Below are 17,802 nucleotides of genomic sequence, written 5' to 3'. Positions count from 1 at the left end.
TTTAGGTGATTTTATATATGAGGATAATTGTTTAAGCAAATCTCCAAAATAGCACCTTTCTAAGTTTATATCACAAAAATAGCACTCAAAAACTAAAATGACCAAAATAGCACATTTCTAAGTTTATCCTTTGAAAATTTTAATTTTTTAATTTTTCAAAATTTGAAATCTTATCCCCAAAAACTCATTTCTCAACTCTAAACCCTAAACCCTAAACTCTAAACCCTAAACCCTATACCATAAACCCTAAACCCTAAACTCTAAACCCTAAACCCTAAACCCTAAAATTTAAACCCTAAACTCTAAACCCTAAACCCTAAACCCTAAATCCTAAACCCCACCCTTTAACTCTAAACCCTAAATTTGTGATTTTTGATAAAATACTAAGTGCTATTTTTGTGACTTTTGACCTTGAGTGCTAGTTTGAGAACATAAACTTGATTTAGTGCTATTTTTGTCTTTTTCTCTAGTTGTTTTAGATGATTATACATGAGGATTTCACTGTAAAAAAAAGAAGAAAGATACAAATCTTCTTATGCGTTGAAACATAAAACTAATATATAGGTCATTTGATACAGACGGGGAAAAATAAATAAATAAATAAGTCGAATTTTGACCCAAAATAAAAATAAAGAAGTCCAAGAACCACTTACCAGTGTGAATATACAAAACATACCACCGAGGGAGGAGGCCTAATTATACAATCTCTCAAAATGAACTCGCCGCCGTATCAGAACTGCTAGTCCACTTATCAGTATCCGGCGACACTGGCGGAGGAACACTATGCCTCAACAATCCAACGTCATCTTCTCCGCTTACCTCAATATCCACCACATCCGGTGGTGGCGTCACGCGGTTCTCCCCCTTGATCCCTTTCAAAATCTCCACGATCTCATCCATCGATGGCCTACCTTCCCTCTCCTGTTGCAAACATCGGAACGCAAGCTCAGCCACGGATACCATCATCCTTTTCACTTCTGGATCCTTCGAGAATCCAAGACTTGGATCGAGGAGCTCGTGCACCGCGTTGTTCTGGATTTTGGAGACGGCCATGTTCGCTAAGTTGATATCGTGGCGATGTCTTGTGATATCCACGGCTTCTTTGGAAGATATGAGTTCGGCGAGTACGACTCCGAAGCTGTACACGTCGCTCTTCTCGTTTAAACGGTAACATTGGTAATACTCGGGATCTACATATCCTGGAGTGCCTTGCGGTGCTGTGGAGACGTGAGTTTGGTCCGTCGAAAACAATCGTGAGAGTCCGAAATCAGCTACCTTCACCGTGGATTTCTCGTCTAGAAGAATGTTTGTTGTCTTTACGTCCCTATGTATGATCCCTGCAACAGAATCAAATCAAACGAAATTCTACTATGTTACCTAACATGTTGAGTACTATCTCTACTTAATCGCCTAAACTATGAATAAATTTAGAAACATTAAAAAAGATATATCGATAAATCATTACACTAATTTAGTAATTTTGTATGAATACATTTTGGTGCTTAAAACTTAATTAGCCTTTGTTGAGAATAAATGCAAATCAAATTTGAAAAAAACCAAAGAATTTTAAAAGCAAAGAATGTATTGAGGCAAATACTCGTTTAAGGTTTGTATATCATGATGTGAATTAATAATTTTATAATTGTCATACCCATTTTTATATCATTCTCAAAACCCCGATTTTTTTTTTCATTTAGAAATACATATTTATCCTAGAAAAAATACTTTCTCTAAATCTAAAAACCATTTACCGATAAATAAATAAATAAAGATTTAAGATACTTTTCAGAATTAACAGCCTCAGCACAATTATTGTTTTACCTGATTTGTGGAGGAAGGATAAAGCACTTGCGGTTTCGATCGCAATGTTCAGACGAACTGGCCAACAAATAGGACGGGCTTCAGCACGATCACCGTGAAGATGGTCGGCTAGAGTTCCGTTTGAGATATACTCGTAGACGAGCAAAAGCTCTGTGCTGTGTCTCGACGTGCATCCATAGAGAATCACGAGGTTTGTATGTTTCAACGATTTCAAGATGTCGATCTCGTTCTTGAACTGTTCAACGCGTTTAAGCGACCTCTCGTATAGTCGTTTGACTGCTACAGCTCGTCCATCTTTCAACACGCCTTTCAGAAATAGCCAAAAATGTTTGATCAGAATGCAAAATCTTTTGAAGCGAGGGTTAAAAAAAAATCAATGGTTCTTACCATAATAAACAGTACCGAAGCCGCCGTTTCCGAGTTCTCTAGAGAAATTTTCAGTGGCTTCCTCGAGTTCTTCGTAGCTGAAGACTTGGACTCCAAAGTAGGTGCTTGCGTTTGTGATGTAGGAGACTGAAGGGAGAAGAGAGTGATTGCTGCTGCTTGAAACTGTTGTGGAAGTTGGATAGCTTGATGTTTCTATGCTTGAAGATGACGTTATTGGCAAGCCTTTGCTCATGTGTTGAGCTGCCTGTGTCTTCTTTCGCCGTCTGATGAGACAGAACAAACCTACGGCTACAAGAATGGCCACCAGCAATACACAAACAACCACAATGCCTAGAGACATAAAAAAAAATTCATAATAAGAAGAGTATAGTGTTGCTTATGGTATTCAAATAAGGTGTTGCAAAAGAACAGGAAAAGGGTATGCACCTGCTATTGCTCCAGAAGAGATGCCTGCATCATCAGAATAACACCAGGAAAAGGTCAGTAAGATAAACTTTGAATCTTACTAGTAAATAAATATTAAAAATTTGAAACATGAAAAGGGAAAAAAGTTGACATAAAAAAGGAAAAGGGAATTTCTGTATATAATTAGCAGAAACTAAAGTAATCTATTTGGGGAAAGGACATGTGATGTTTTTTGGTGGAGGAACATAAGTAAATTAGAACATGTAAGCCAGATATCTTACCTTTTTTTCTAGAACTGCAAGTACTGTTATTTGTCTCATCTACACAATAGCAGACAAATCCACCTGAGTTTTGATTAAATCCACAAGCACCCTTAGAGTCTAAGCACGACAAACATTCTTGGTTAAGTCCAAGCTGGAAACCCTCTGCAAGAGCTTTCTGCAGATTATCTTGAGTCCGATTGTTCTGTAGTGTCTCCAGCCAAGGCCCTGATACACGAACACTTACGCTTGTGCAAGATGACCCGAAGTCTTCGAATTGACCTCTAATCCCGTTGAGTAGAGGGGACGAGAGGTTTCTTGTCACATAGTATCTTGTTCTGTCATCATCACCACCATTATTACCATCATCATCATCCTCACAAGGAAGATCTCCAACAAAAGTAGAAACATATTCTGGAAATACTCTTCTGCAGTCGTGATAGATTGTTAGAAACTCAGTGTCAGGAGCAAGTGGAAGAACCCTTTCGTCGAACGTCGCATTTAAAAGATCTTTAGGACAAAGACCACCGATAAAATCTGATCTCGCCAGTCGTATGATACCAGAGGCATAGTTCGCCTCTAAAATTCTATACTTCACCGAGGTTATGCTTATCTCTGCAAATCCACCACTACAGTCGACTTCGAACTCAGGGTGGCCACAGCCTTCTCTGCCAGATGTCCAGAAAGGATACGAGAGAGCGGTTTGATCTCCGCACCTAAACGATGGACGGCAACGGTCGTGAAGCTCGTTAGCTGAGAAGACACAAGAAGGTATCACAAAGAGCATCCATGTGATTATAGGGAACATAGATTTGGTTAAGAATAGAAACATATCGATCATTGTGTTGAGAGGCAAATAGAAAAATGGTTAAGAAGAAGAAGAAGAAGATATGAAGGAATGGGTGAATGTCTTGGTTTTGTAAGAGTTGAATATTAAAGGAACCTATGTTTGGTTTTTTTTTGACCAAGCTTCTCTTTATTATATATATTAATGTTACTTTCTGGGGTTTATATTTTTCAAATCGAAGGTTCTTTTGGAATTAGGTGACTTACAAGTTACAACGAAGACTTTGAATTCATACTGGTAAACTATGAAAAGAAACAGTGATTTTTAAACGAGTTTTTCTCTTTGTTGTTTATAGAATATAAAACGGTTCCGACCTGGGACTATAAAAAGGTTGATCATTCTTTGATATATTAGTATTAATTTTTCTGTACGACGATTTCAAAGTCAGGTGCTCGGAATTTTTGCAGAAGGACCTGATTGAAAAAAATAATTCCAAATATATTTTTATGTTTTTTCGAAATTTGACCAGTAAAAAAGTCCCTTTCCGTCATTGTTGTTATTCTGCTACAGTAATCTACAGAAATGTCAGAGAAATGGTGTGTGGAATAAAGCCAAAAACACCATTTACTACAGAAACTGACTGATTTAGAAGAAGAAAACGCAATAAATGAAAGAGAGTGACTAAATAAAAGATCAGTTAATGCCAAATGTCAAGGACTTAAGAACGTGTGATCTAGTGGTTTGGAGTGGATAAAGGATTCGTCATGTTGAAGAATCCGAATGATCGATCTATGAAAAATCGTTGTGGTTTATTTCTTGGCCTTTATTGAAAAAATTGTGTTAAAGGCGAAAAATCAGGCGATTCTGAAGGCGATTTTGAGATTTCAGATTCCGATGGATTCGGCCTTTCCGCCGGGTTCTTCTGATCGGACGGAGATAGATCGGGAACTTCAGGGTGTTAAGGATGGATCTCGGGTTGTAAAGGAAGTAAGGAAAGTGAGTTCACAGAAGGGAGATCCAAGTTGGGCTTCAATGGCGAAGGATAAGAAGGCGATGACGAAGTATGATGTTGAGATTTCATCGAGAGATGGTAAGAACAAGGTGGTGTTTCCAGACGATATTATCTCTGATTCAACACCATTATGGGAGGATTTTGTTGTTGGAAAATTTTTGGATATTGCGCCGCATATAGCCAAGGTTCACATGGTGGTTAACAAGATCTGGAGTTACGGAGATTCAAATGCTAAAGTGGAGGTGTATGATGTTGACGCAAAGACTATGAGATTTAAAATTGGAAATCAAAGGGCTCGGGAGAAGGTTTTTAAGAGAGGGATGTGGAATATAGCTGGAGTTCCAATGGTGGCGAAGAAATGGTCGCCTAAGGCTGAGGAGGATAAGCAGGAGGAAGATGCTATTCCAATGTGGGTGCACCTAAGGAAGATCCCTTTGAACACATTCTCGTGGGAGGCTCTAAGTTTCATGACGAGCACCGTGGGTTTTCCTGTTCGTCTTTCCTGTTCGTCTCCATCCAGAGACAATGTCTTGTTCGAATTTTGAAGAAGCGAAAGTGTTTGTGAAGGTAGATGTGTCGAAAACATTGCCTAAGGAGATTGACTTCACAATGGGTGGGAAGGAGTTCACTGCTGAATTTTATTATCCATGGTTACCTTCACGTTGCAATGTATGTGAGAAATGGGGTCACACAGATAAGGTTTGTGCGACGAAGAAAAGAGATAATATGGCAATGGTGAGAGAATCTGGAGGAAAGAGTAGTGGTAAAGTGGGTAGTGAAGTTGTAGAAGTTTTGAGGGAGAAGGAAAATAAACAGGAAGTAGAAGTTCAAAATAAGGGGCAAATCATAACGGAAGTTGATTTTGTGGATACAGTTAACGCTGATATGGTCTGCTCGGGAGGTAATGGTGGAAAAGCTAGTGACTGGTCACTGGTTTCTCCAGGAAAAATTGGAAGGGTGCAAATCTCTTCTCTGAGAGAAGTTGCTGAAGTCCAAATCTCGGCATCTAAGTATTATGTTCTCTTAATAGATGAAGTGGAGGAAGGTGAACTAGAAGAATCTCAGGAAGTGGAAGGTAAGGAAGAGGATGAAGTGGAGAGCACAGATAATCTGGAGGGAGTTTGTTTGGAGGATGAAATTCTGGGTGAGGGAAATAAGGCAGTAAAACAAAGAGGTGGAAGGAGAGTTAAGAAGACTAAAGCTCAAGAGGTTCAGCCGAAGAGTAAAAGGTCTTCTCGACGAAATCTTTAATTATGGCGTGTTTTTTCTGGAATGTTCGGGGATTCAATAAAGGTTTGAAGCATTCCAAAGTTAAAGAGTGGGTAAGTAATAAGGAGTTGGTGTTTGGTTGTATTCTGGAAACTAGAGTAAAGGAAAAGAAAGCAGAGAAGATTTTAAGAGAAGTATTTGGTGATTGGTCATCAATAACAAACTATGAAGACAGCCAAGGAGGTAGAATATGGTTATTATGGAGAGATACGGTATGTATGACGCCGGTTTACAAATCTGACCAAATAATCACTTGTTTGGTTGAGCTAAAAGGTGAAGAAGAGTTTTATTGTTCCTGTATATATGCGAGTAATCAAGTTGAGGGTAGGAGGGAGTTGTGGGAGGATATTGAGCATCACTATTGTTCTCCTCGATTCAAAAATAAAGCTTGGATGATCATGTGAGATTTCAATGAAATTCTCGATGGAGCTGAAAGTTCGAGGGTTGATAATATGAATAGAATTCCAGGGGGTATGCGAGACTTTCAGAGTGTAGTACTTCAGTGTCAGCTTACTGATATGGCCTATCAAGGTCCACAGTTCACTTGGAGTAATAAGAGGGAGGAAGGCATCATTTGTAAGAAATTGGATAGAGTATTATTGAATGAAGAGGGTCTGCAAAGATTTAGTAATGCTTATGCAGTTTTTGAAGCTGGAGGATGTTCGGACCACCTGAGGTGTAAAGTTCAATTATTTCCACCTAGAGAGAAGATCAAAAGACCTTTCAAGTATGTTAGTGTGATTGGAAGTCTACCTGACTATCTGCCTATGCTTCAGAGGTATTGGGACACAACGGAAAGACTATTTCACTCTACTTCGGCGTTGTTCAGGTTTTCGAAGAAGCTAAAGCAGCTGAAGCCATTAATTCGTGAGCTGGGTAGAGAAAAAATTGGGAACTTGACAGTGCGTACTAAAGAGGCGTATGATCACTTATGTGTTAAGCAGAGTAATACACTTATCAACCCGTGTGAAGCGGCAGTCAAGGAGGAGGCTGAAGCATATGGTAAATGGTTACATGTGGCTAGTCTGGAAGAAGAATACTTAAAGCAGAAAGCAAAGCTACATTGGTTAGATTGTGGAGACAAGAACAACAAGACATTTTACCGAGCAATAAAAACTAGGAAGGCTCAGAATGTGATAAGGGAGATAAGATGTACAGATGGTAGAGTGGTGAATAAACATTTTGAGATCAAGCAAGAGGCTGAGAAGTTTTTTTCAGAGTTTCTTAATCATAATCCAGAGAGCTATAAGGGTGCTTCTGAAGAGGAACTATAGGATTTGCTGAAGTTTCGATGTTCTTCTGAGGATTGTAGGTTGCTTGAAGCTGATGTTACTGAAGAAGAAATTCGCAAAGTTCTATTTTCCATGCCAAACAATAAGTCACCAGGGCCAGACGGCTATCCGTGTGAATTTTTCAAGACAGCTTGGTCAGTTATATCTCAGGATTTTGTGGTTGCGATACAATCAGTATTCAGATTTGGATTCTTGCCAAAGGGTGTCAATTCGACTATACTTGCGTTGGTTCCCAAAAGAGTTGATTCGATGGAGATGAAAGATTATCGCCCTATTGCTTGCTGTAATGTTCTCTATAAGGTAGTATCGAAGATTGTGGAAAACAGGCTGAAGATGTTGCTTCCGAGAATCATCACTGAAACTCAGTCTGCTTTCATTCAGGGGAGACTTCTCATGGAAAACGCACTGCTTGCTTCTGAGCTTGTTAAGGGTTATCATAAAGATGGGGTCTCTCCGAGGTGTGTTATGAAGATTGATATAGCTAAAGCATTTGACTCAGTGCAATGGGAATTTGTTCTGAAGAGCTTGAAGGTGTTGGGTTTCCCTGCGAGATTTGTTCATTGGATTGCGCTTTGCATCACAAGCCCATCTTTTTCCGTGCAAGTTAATGGCGATCTAGCTGGCTACTTCCAAAGTTCTAGGGGTCTTAGGCAGGGATGTTCTTTGTCCCCGTATTTGTTTGTCCTCTGCATGAATGTGTTATCTTTAAATATGGATAGAGCAGGGGTGGAAAAGAAGTTCAAACTACATCCAGGCTGTAAGAAGCTTGCTATTACTCATCTATGTTTTGCAGATGATTTAATGGTGTTTGTGGAAGGATCAAAAAAGTCTATAGAGGGAGCTCTTTCGGTCTTTGATGAGTTTGAAGAGTGGGCAGGGTTAAAGATAAGTCTAGAGAAATCCACTATCTATATGGCAGGAGTACCGGAGGCTGAGAAAAGAAGTATCTTAACTAATTTTCCTTTGGCTGAGGGTGAACTTCCGGTGAGGTATTTGGGTCTTCCTCTAATGACCAAAGCAATGAGAACACAAGATTATCTACCTTTGATGGAAAGTATCAGGAGCAGAGTAAGCTCTTGGACAAGTAGATTCTTGTCTTATGCTGGTAGATTGCAGTTGATAAGATCAGTATTGTTGAGTCTTGTTAATTTCTGGATAGCAGTTTTTCGTCTTCCTAGTGCTTGTATTAAGGAGGTGGAGAAGCTATGTGCAGCATTTCTCTGGACAGGGTCGGTTCTTAAGTCGTCGAGTACTAAAGTATCATGGAAAGATGTCTGTAGTTTGAAGAGTGGAGGAAGGCTGGGATTAAGAAATCTTAAGGAGGTTAATAAAGTATTTGGGCTTAAGTTGATTTGGAGAATGTTAGCTGGAGACTCGTTGTGGGGAAAATGGATCAAAGAGAATCTGTTGAAGGGTAAGAGTTTCTGGGAAGTGAGTATCAAAACTCAGAAGGGATCATGGATGTGGCGGAAAATGTTGAAGCTCAGAGAAGTTGCAAAGTTGTTTCATAAGAAAGAGGTGGGTAATGGAAGACATATATCATTCTGGTTTGATAAATGGTCGGATAAGGGTGCTCTGCTTGATTTGTTTGGGTCAAGAGGCATCATGGATTTGGGAGTTTGTAGAGATGCTACTTTGGAGGATGCCGTACTAAATAGAAGGAGACGAAGACATCGTATAGGATTACTCACTGAAGTTGAGGAGGAGTTGGTCATCATTGGAGGAAAACTAAATCAAGAGAGTAAGGATGTGAGTCTTTGGAAAGGAAAATTAGGTTTCAAACAGAGATTCTCCTCTAGTGAAACTTGGTTAATGCTCAGAGAGAGTAAGGCACAATGGTCTTGGTCTAGGGGCGTATGGTTTTCTCAGGCAACTCCGAAGTTTGCTTTTATGGCATGGTTGTCTGTAAGAGACAGGATGTCGACGTTAGACAGGGTATCGAGATGGAGTAGTGGATTGGATACTACGTGTGTGCTCTGTAAAATGCTATGGAAACAAGAAGCCACTTGTTCTTCGAATGTGATTACTCTGCACAGATATGGGAGTATATTGCTAAGGGTATATTACGAGATTCGTTCACAGTCATCTGGTCTGAAGTATTGGTTATTCTAATGAATGAGAAAAGAGAAAGGATGTCTCTCTTCTGTATAAGATATGCATTCCAAGCAGTTTTATATGCTATCTGGAGAGAGAGGAACAAGATCTTGCATGGAAAGAAGCTACTGCCTTTGCCAGTGATCAAAAGGATGATAGAGAAGGGTATTCGCAATAAGATTTCGTTGATGAGATCGAAAAGGTTAAAAGGGATGGAGAAGCTGATGCAATTTTGGTTTCTAACCAAAATGTAAATAGATGAAGATTCTTTAAATTGGGGAAATAGTAAAGATAGAAGAGGTTTCTTTAACTTGGGGGGAAATTAGTAGAGTTTGAAATCTTCATATTTAAGAAATGACACACTTGATGTAATAAGGCTTTTTTGATGAATAAATTTAACATTCATTCAAAAAAAAAAATTGTGTTAAGAGAGGTGATACAGAAAGGAAAAACACTAACGGAACATAACATATTTCACTTAGATAAGGTTTATGGTTGTGAGAAGGATAAAAAAGGTCTATAAAATGAGAAAATAACTTGTAAAATAAACTTAGATTTTGAAGTTCATCAAGAGAAATTGTAGAATTCGAGCTTATCATAAGCTCCCAGCTTAGAACCAATTGTTAAAAAATTGATGTGGGAGCTTAGAGCATCATTAACGCATGGTTCTTAGTACAAGGTTCTTAGCAGAATATAAGAACCCGACTCTTAACTTTTAACTGAAAAAGTTAAGAGTCGGCTCTTAAATCTCTTATTTAAGAGCCGACTCTTAGCATTTTCAGTTAAAAATTAAGAGTCGGGTTCTTATATTCTGTTAAGAACCTTGTACTAAGAACCATGCGTTAATGATGCTCTTATATTCTCATTCGAGATAATCGTTTGTATAACCATTAATCTCGACAATATCTTTTTTTTTAATTATGTAGGGGTATTCTGGTTCTACAGAAGTGGTTTAGACTAGTCAATGTTATCACGTATTGATCCTCTGTCTATGGCGATGGCAAAATGTTAATTCTCCGGTGGCCGGGACTGATATCTTAGTCTAGACTCTTGTAGAAAGGTGAAAGCAAAGTTGTGGATAAAAATGTAGCACTGAAGAGAGAACTTTGAAGCTCTGCTCTGTCAAGTCTAAGGGTGTTAGATGCTTGATCTATATGGAGAACACCATACAGATGGTTCGAGATGATTAAAGAGGTGTTGTTTCTAAAGCATATGAAGCTCCCAGTATGGATGGCCACAAACTTCGAGATTACTCCCACCCGAGAAGGGGAAACCAGTGGTGACATTCCCACACTTGAAACAGAGCTTCACACTATCCAAATCTCTTTTAATTTGCGCACTTAAATTAATATGTATTGTTGGAAACGTAAAGAGAAGCAGAGGTAGAAAACATTGAGGTTATTGGGTTGGGAAAAGCTTGGAAATTTCTGGATGTAAAATTGTGTTGGTGACGTAAAAGGAGCAAAACAACCCAGATGGTATGATTTGTCAAGTGTAAGAGTGTTAATATATGGTGATTCATTTGTAGAACTTTTGAACACCTGATTTGAGATAACTATAGAGGTGATGTTTTTGATGAATTTAAGTTCCAGCAATTTTTAATCTATAACAAAGAAAGATTACAACTTCTTTAATTTGACATAATGCGAACCAAATTATGAATGTAAAGTATTGTAAACTAACAATGATGTCCTTAGTCAAATTCTTTGAAGTTCCAGTACTATACAAATCACGTTTTAAGATTGTCTTTTTTTTTTTTTTTTTGTCAACATCTTTCATTTCATTAGACACAGAGGCCTAGATAAGAAAACAACAGAGTCACAGAAAGATTACATATTTAATAAATATAGTTGGAAGCAGAGTGAAACGCGTGTCAACTGTGGAGCCTTCAATGATATCACGTAATCACTACGTGTTCTTCAACAACGAGACAACAAGCACGGCCGTCGAGACGGCTTCTCCACCGTGACACCAGCAAATTCACCTCCAAACTCTTCGCTTCTCTGTTGCCATTCCATTAGCTTATACCATATTGCCTTCCAGCTAAACCTCGGTTACTTGATCGGACTACCCTTATTTCACAGGAATTCCAAAACAAAGGACGCATAAGCCATAACTAAATATCGATCATTTGTTGGACCGTAGAACGCCAACTCTTCTTAATCGACTTCACAGATGGCTGAAGCAATCCATCAAACTACATCAACTCCCAATCAGAGACGCTATCCTCGACGCCATAATTGGCTTTCTTATAAGGAAGACTGATTCTCATAGAGAGGGATGCAAGTGGCGGCAAAACAAAGGAGTCTTCTCAACTCACCAACGGGCTTTAATTGAGGACCAAGTGGAAGGCTGATTTCAATCTCATCGAGATAAAAGAAACAAACTTGAAGAGCTTCTCGAATGAGATTGATACAAAAAGTCGCCAAGCGAAAGCAAAATCGGCAAACCCGAAACCATAGTCGATCGAAGCTTTATTTATCCGCACACGGAAGAGTAGATCGACTCATAGGTCGGATATGTACAACAAAAAACAAAAGTCGGTGGTGACCGACGACAGAACCGCCGCCGGACACCGAACGCGAAGACTGTTTACGAGAGTTCTAGATTTAGAGAGAGGTTAGAGGAAAATTAAGAGAGAGACGTTTTAAGATTGTCACTAGACAGAAATGATAACGAATTAATTTGTAACAGATTCAACATGTCTTCACTCAAAGTTTTAAAAAATCTTAAACAAGTTGTAGATATGTATTGGCCCAAGCTTGAGGAAATAACATAGGAAAGAAGAAACACTGTTCGTTGAAAAGTCTTACGAATGTGGATGTGAGTTGTGCGGTGGTTATTAAATCATCCTTTTCAAATGAGGAAACTTCCGGTAAAAGTAGCGTGAACTCTGAGAAATACTCCACTTATGAAGTAAGCAAGTAACCACTCTGCTGCTTCCAGGCAACATGCTCAATCTATGGATTTATAATAAAGGACAATTCTGCTTGATTAGAGGTGTTTTTGTTTTTCTTTCCCCCAAATTTGTTTTATTTACCAGAATCACCGCGTTGTGGTTGTTCTCAAGATATGTTGCCTCCTCTTGCTATGGCATCTTGTTCTTCCTCCTCTTCCCGCAGCTGGTCATACGATGTTTTCCCAAGCTTTAGCGGAGAGGATGTCCGCAAAACATTCCTCAGCCACTTTCTCAGGGAGCTTGAGCGGAATTCGATCATTGCTTTCAAAGACAACGAGATGGAGAGGAGCCAGTCAATCGCCCCGGAGCTTGTACAGGCCATTAGAGATTCGAGGATCGCGGTGGTTGTATTCTCCAAAAACTACGCATCTTCAAGCTGGTGTCTAAATGAGTTGCTTGAGATTCTTCAATGCAATGAAGAGTTTGGCCAACTGGTGATACCGATCTTTTACGGTTTGGATCCTTCTCACCTTAGGAAACAGACGGGAGACTTTGGAGAGGCATTTAAAAAGACTTGCCAAAACCAAACACATGAAGTGGAAGACCAGTGGAAGCAAGCTTTGACCAATGTCGCAAATATCCTCGGATACCATTCTAAAAACTGGTATGTGAATGTGATCTTTTAAAAATAAAAATGCTTCTTCTAAAGATGTGATTATTGATATTTATTTTGATGTTCCATGTTTGTTCATTGGCGTTTCTTCTCGTTAGTGATAGTGAAGCTGCAATGATTGAAGAAATCTCCAATGATATTTTAGGTAAACTTGATGTAACTCCATCGTCTAATGAGTTTGAGGACTTTGTCGGCATCAAAGATCATATCGCAGAGGTGATATTACTGATGAATTTGGAATCCAAGGAAGTGAAGATGGTTGGGATATGGGGTACTTCGGGAATTGGCAAGACTACTATTGCAAGAGCTTTATTTTGTAATATCTCTAATCAGTTCCAAAAAAGTGTTTTCATAGACAGAGCCTTCATATCGAAGAGTATGGAAGTTTATGGCCGAGCCAATCCAGTTGACTATAACATGAAGCTGCGCTTGCGGATGAACTTCCTGTCAGAAATCTTGGACAGAAAGAACATGAAGATCGGTGCAATGGAAGAAAGGCTAAAGCACCAGAAAGTTCTTGTCGTTATCGATGATTTGGATGATCCATACGTGTTAGATGCTTTAGCGGGTCAAACCAAATGGTTTGGGAGTGGGAGTAGAATTATTGTGGTTACAACTGATAAGCAACTCTTAAAAGCCCATGGGATTGATTCTATATACGAGGTTGGTCTCCCATCCGATGAACAAGCTCTAGAGATGTTCTGTCGATCTGCTTTCAGGCAAGACTCTCCACCTGATGGTTTGATGGAGTTTGCTTCCGAAGTTGTGGAACGTGCTGGTAGTCTTCCTTTGGGTCTCGACGTTTTGGGTTCGTCTTTGCGGGGTTTGAACAAGGAGGATTGTTTGAATATGCTGCCTAGGCTTAGAAGAAGTCTAGATGGTAAAATAGAGGAGACACTAAGAGTCGGTTATGATGGGTTACTTGGAGAAGATAAGGCGATATTTCGGCATATTGCATGTCTTTTCAATCATGTAGACGTCAAAGACATCAAGCTGTTTCTTGCTGATAGTGAGCTGGATGTTGATATCGGGCTGAAAAACCTAGTTAACAAGTCCCTCATTCAGGTGAGGTGGGGTAAAGTGGAGATGCACCATTTGCTACAAGAAATGGGTAGAAACGTGGTTTGGTTACAGTCCATTAAAAAACCTCAAAAGCGGGAATTTCTAGTGGATTCAAAAGATATATGTGATGTACTCAGTGAAGGCATTGTAAGTTTCTTTTAATCCATAGTCGTTTTATTACTTAGTATATGAGGTTAAGCTTCTGATTTGGTCTATCTCTTATTGATGTTATAATAATTCTCAGGGTACTTCAAAGCTCTTAGGGATATCATTGAATGTTGATGAGATTGATGAGTTACAAGTACATGAGAGTGCCTTCAAAGGGATGCGTAATCTCCATTTTCTAGAAATTTACTCGAACAAAGTTAGGTTTGTAAATGGAGACAAACTGAAGCTGCCCAAAAGCTTCGACTGGTTGCCTCCTAAGCTCAAACTACTGTGTTGGTCTGGGTATCCAATGCGATGTATGCCTTCTACGCTTTGTACAGATAGGCTCGTCAAGCTTAAAATGCGGAATAGCAAGCTAGAGAGACTGTGGAAAGGAGTTATGGTAAGTTTTTGGAATAGTAATTAATTCTTACTTCACTTTTTGGATGCCAATATACATGATGTGTAATTTCTACTAATCTATGTGTTCTGTTTTTGGTTGAGTACAGTCTCTTACATGTCTCATTGAGATGGATTTGTGTGGATCACATGACCTGAAAGAAATCCCAGATCTTACGACGGCCACCAATCTTGAAACACTTAATCTTCAATCTTGTAGGAGTTTGGTAGAACTTCCTTCCTCAATACGAAATCTCAATAAACTGATAAAATTGGACATGCAGTTCTGTAAAAAGCTGAAGACTCTCCCAACTGGCATTAATCTCAAATCTCTCGACCACATCAATCTCAGTTTCTGCTCACAGTTGAGGACATTTCCCAAAATCTCAACCAACATCTCATATCTCTTTCTTGAGGAAACATCAGTGGTAGAGTTCCCCACTAATTTGCATCTCAAGAATCTTGTTAAGCTTCACATGTCAAAAGTAACGACAAATAAACAATGGGAAATGTTGCAGGTATGTATTTTTATTTCTAAATTCAAAAGCCGTTTGCACATGAGAAATTGCCATTTTTATTAGTTAATAGTTTTTATTCTTTTTAAGATTAAATTTATATCAAATTAATTTGGTTAATGGGGGTTTGTAGTCAAAGTGAAATTTAGAATAATTTGTATTAAAATGAAAATTCATTATTCAAACATATACATATTTTGAAACGTTATTTAAAATGTAATGTTTTAGACGAAAAACAAAATGTTTTAGACGATTAAAAAATCCAATGTTACTGACTTGTCATTTTTAAATGTATTTAAAATCTTATGTTATTTGAAATATTTGAAATTATGGATTTTATGAGATTTGTTGTATATATATTTTAAGAATCTATAGTAGCTGTAGAAATCTTAAATTTTAAGAAATTCCTAAGAATTCATCTACCAATAACCTTTTATTAAAATATCAAAAGTTAAATCTCTTGGTCTTAGGTACGATTCTGAAATGTTTTAACTAGAATCACAATAACTTTCATAATTCATCCATAATCATCTAAAATCTCGTTGAAAAATCAAACCACTTCAAATATTGTCCAATACTATATTGAATATTATTGCAAGATTCATGATTTTGTTTAACATTTCTAAATTGTTTACTTGATTCAGCTGCTTACACCCTTCATGCCTATGTTGTCTCCCACTTTGACGGAGTTGTATCTCTTCAACATCCCAAGTTTAGTGGAGCTTCCTTCCTCATTTCGGAATCTCAATAAACTAAGAGATTTGAAGATTAATAGATGCACGAATCTTGAAACTCTTCCCACAGGCATCAACCTCAAATCTCTCAAGAGCCTCGACCTCACTAAGTGCTCACGGTTGATAACTTTTCCTAATATCTCAACCAACATCTCAGATCTCAATCTTAGCTACACAGCAATAGAAGAAGTTCCATGGTGGGTCGAGATCTTCTCTAAGCTCAGAAGCCTAAATATGGAAAGTTGCAGTAAGTTGGAATATGTACACCCAAACATTTCTAAACTGCCACGTCTTGCTGTTGACTTTTCACACTGTGAGGCACTGAACATAGTTGATTTGAGTAGCCGAACTTCGTCAAGTGGGTTGATAACGGAAGCATCTAATAGCGACACAGTTTCCGAGGAGTCTTCCTCAGATAAGTTTATCCCAAAAGTCGGTTTCATAAACTACTTCAAGTTTAATCAAGACGTTCTCTTACAACAACTATCAGTCGGCTTCGAGTCCATGACGTTTCTAGGTGAAGCAGTGCCTTCATATTTCATTCACCATACTACAGAATCTTCTCTGGCCATCCCTCTACTTGACACATCTCCCACGCAAACATTTTTCAGATTTAAGGTTTGTGCAGTGGTTGTTTTCGACACTATGTCTAAAACTGGTCCCAGTGGATTAAGTATCCGTGTAAAATGTCGGTTCAAAGGCATATGTGGGAACATATTTGATTCCTCAAGTGAGGAACATAGCTTTCGCACTTTTGAGAAAGATGGTCGGCTGTTTATATTCGACTGTTGTGTCCCTCTGAACAAAGACAATGCTCTTGTTGCTCATCACGTGGATATGCATATTCAGATAAGCGGTTGGCAAGAAGACTCTACATTCAGATTAACAGGATGGGGTATACGCCTCTGTTCTTCGCCTGAGAACGGACTTGCTGATCCAGAATCTCTTCCACATGTTTGTAAAGCCGGAAAAGATGATATGTTTAGTGATGAATGCCACAAGACTGAACTAGGTGAAGAATGTGGAGGCAGCGATGTAGAGATAGAACACAATGAAAAATGTGGAGGCAGTGATGCAGAGATGAAGGGTAGCAACAAAACAGTCCAGGTATGCATTAAGGATGAGACTGAATGTGGAGACAACATTGTGGAGAGAACGGAAAGCAGGAAGGGAATGGGAATGGGAATGGTAAGTATGTGACAAACTTCATAGAAAAAATATATATGTTATGTAAATGAAAATAAGTGTGACTGTTTCTGTTCTGTAGATTATACTGGGGAGATTACTATTCAAGAAACTGCTGAGTCGCTATGCAACCAAACCGCAAGATACATAAGAATATCTATAACTATATAGACAGGGAGAAGCAGAAAGCCAGTGCGGGTAAGCTTTAACCATGATCTGAACAATATACTATATTAGAAAAGAAATTCAGGAATGTTTTTAATATAGATCACTAAATTTTTTATTTACTTTTGGCAGATTGAATGGCGATAAAATGAGTAGTTTTCCGGTTGTTATATAAGAACAGGATTGAAGGCGGACATGCAGAGACGCTTCACTATCGCTCAGCTGGATATATGTTGTCAGGTTTCATAACGATCTTATTTTGGTTCTCATCAATTATGAGCGGAGGAGAATCTTTATTAAGGACAATTACAATAGATTTTGTAACCGGACCATAGAGTTGATTCAATTTGTGATTTCATAAGCTGCCTTTGTTTTTTAAGTCTTGATACTTTTTTGTTTACAAAGTCGCTGGATTATTTACTACTACCCTAGCTAGATAACTTGAGAGTTATTTTTTGATGTGCAAATGTGTTGGACAAGTTATTCTATTCTATTCTATCAAACTTTTCTCTGCTCTATCAAATTTATATACGTCCTTGTTTGATTAAGCATTTATCAAGTCTATGCTGGTCCTCTATATAATATACCAGTACTATTATACCAGTTTATATTGTTTTCCTACCATATTGTTGCCACTTTAACTTATTCTCCAAATTGCACTTTTACTAATTTGAACATTTATAATCAAATTGATAT

General features: G+C 38.4%; 2 protein-coding genes across 3 annotated transcripts; one reads left to right on the top strand and one right to left on the bottom strand.

Annotated features, from left to right (window-relative positions):
• Positions 1–516: 516 nt before the first annotated feature.
• Positions 517–3,791, bottom strand: LOC106353895 (LEAF RUST 10 DISEASE-RESISTANCE LOCUS RECEPTOR-LIKE PROTEIN KINASE-like 1.4). Its single transcript, XM_013793721.3, has 5 exons — positions 2,895–3,791; positions 2,635–2,658; positions 2,209–2,538; positions 1,822–2,127; positions 517–1,337 (listed from the first exon to the last, which is right to left on the bottom strand). Exons 1-5 carry the CDS (start codon positions 3,712–3,714, stop codon positions 709–711), a joined length of 2,109 nt encoding a protein of 702 aa, XP_013649175.2. The 5' UTR covers positions 3,715–3,791; the 3' UTR covers positions 517–708.
• Positions 3,792–12,143: 8,352 nt separating this feature from the next.
• LOC106406066 (disease resistance protein RPS6-like) lies at positions 12,144–17,622 on the top strand. 2 transcript variants are annotated; one of them, XM_048760786.1, is made up of 7 exons: positions 12,144–12,890; positions 12,998–14,108; positions 14,206–14,511; positions 14,618–15,025; positions 15,667–16,944; positions 17,024–17,139; positions 17,239–17,622. In XM_048760786.1, exons 1-6 carry the CDS (start codon positions 12,400–12,402, stop codon positions 17,090–17,092), a joined length of 3,663 nt encoding a protein of 1,220 aa, XP_048616743.1. In that variant the 5' UTR covers positions 12,144–12,399; the 3' UTR covers positions 17,093–17,139; positions 17,239–17,622. The 2 variants fall into 2 exon arrangements, with proteins under 2 accessions (XP_048616743.1, XP_048616744.1); XM_048760787.1 differs by having other exon boundaries at positions 12,198–12,890; positions 15,667–16,938.
• Positions 17,623–17,802: the final 180 nt, after the last annotated feature.

Source organism: Brassica napus, chromosome C6 (assembly GCF_020379485.1).
Source record: "Brassica napus cultivar Da-Ae chromosome C6, Da-Ae, whole genome shotgun sequence".
NCBI classification, from domain to species: Eukaryota; Viridiplantae; Streptophyta; class Magnoliopsida; order Brassicales; family Brassicaceae; genus Brassica; species Brassica napus.
The sequence above is the reverse complement of the archived record's forward strand: the minus strand, read 5'-3'. Positions and strand labels throughout refer to the sequence as shown.

What these genes read in the sequence shown, in the direction of transcription:
- LOC106406066 (XM_048760786.1), top strand. Translation starts at nt 12,400, where the DNA reads ATGTTGCCTCCTCTTGCTATGGCATCTTGTTCTTCCTCCTCTTCCCGC. An exon ending in GACTGTGGAAAGGAGTTATG is followed by an intron (nt 14,512 to 14,617) that starts GTAAGTTTTTGG and finishes GGTTGAGTACAG; the next exon opens with TCTCTTACATGTCTCATTGA. An exon ending in AACAATGGGAAATGTTGCAG is followed by an intron (nt 15,026 to 15,666) that starts GTATGTATTTTT and finishes TACTTGATTCAG; the next exon opens with CTGCTTACACCCTTCATGCC.
- LOC106353895 (XM_013793721.3), bottom strand. Translation starts at nt 3,714, where the DNA reads ATGATCGATATGTTTCTATTCTTAACCAAATCTATGTTCCCTATAATC. An exon ending in TTGCAGTTCTAGAAAAAAAG is followed by an intron (nt 2,659 to 2,894) that starts GTAAGATATCTG and finishes CTGATGATGCAG; the next exon opens with GCATCTCTTCTGGAGCAATA. An exon ending in ATCCTTCCTCCACAAATCAG is followed by an intron (nt 1,338 to 1,821) that starts GTAAAACAATAA and finishes ATTCTGTTGCAG; the next exon opens with GGATCATACATAGGGACGTA.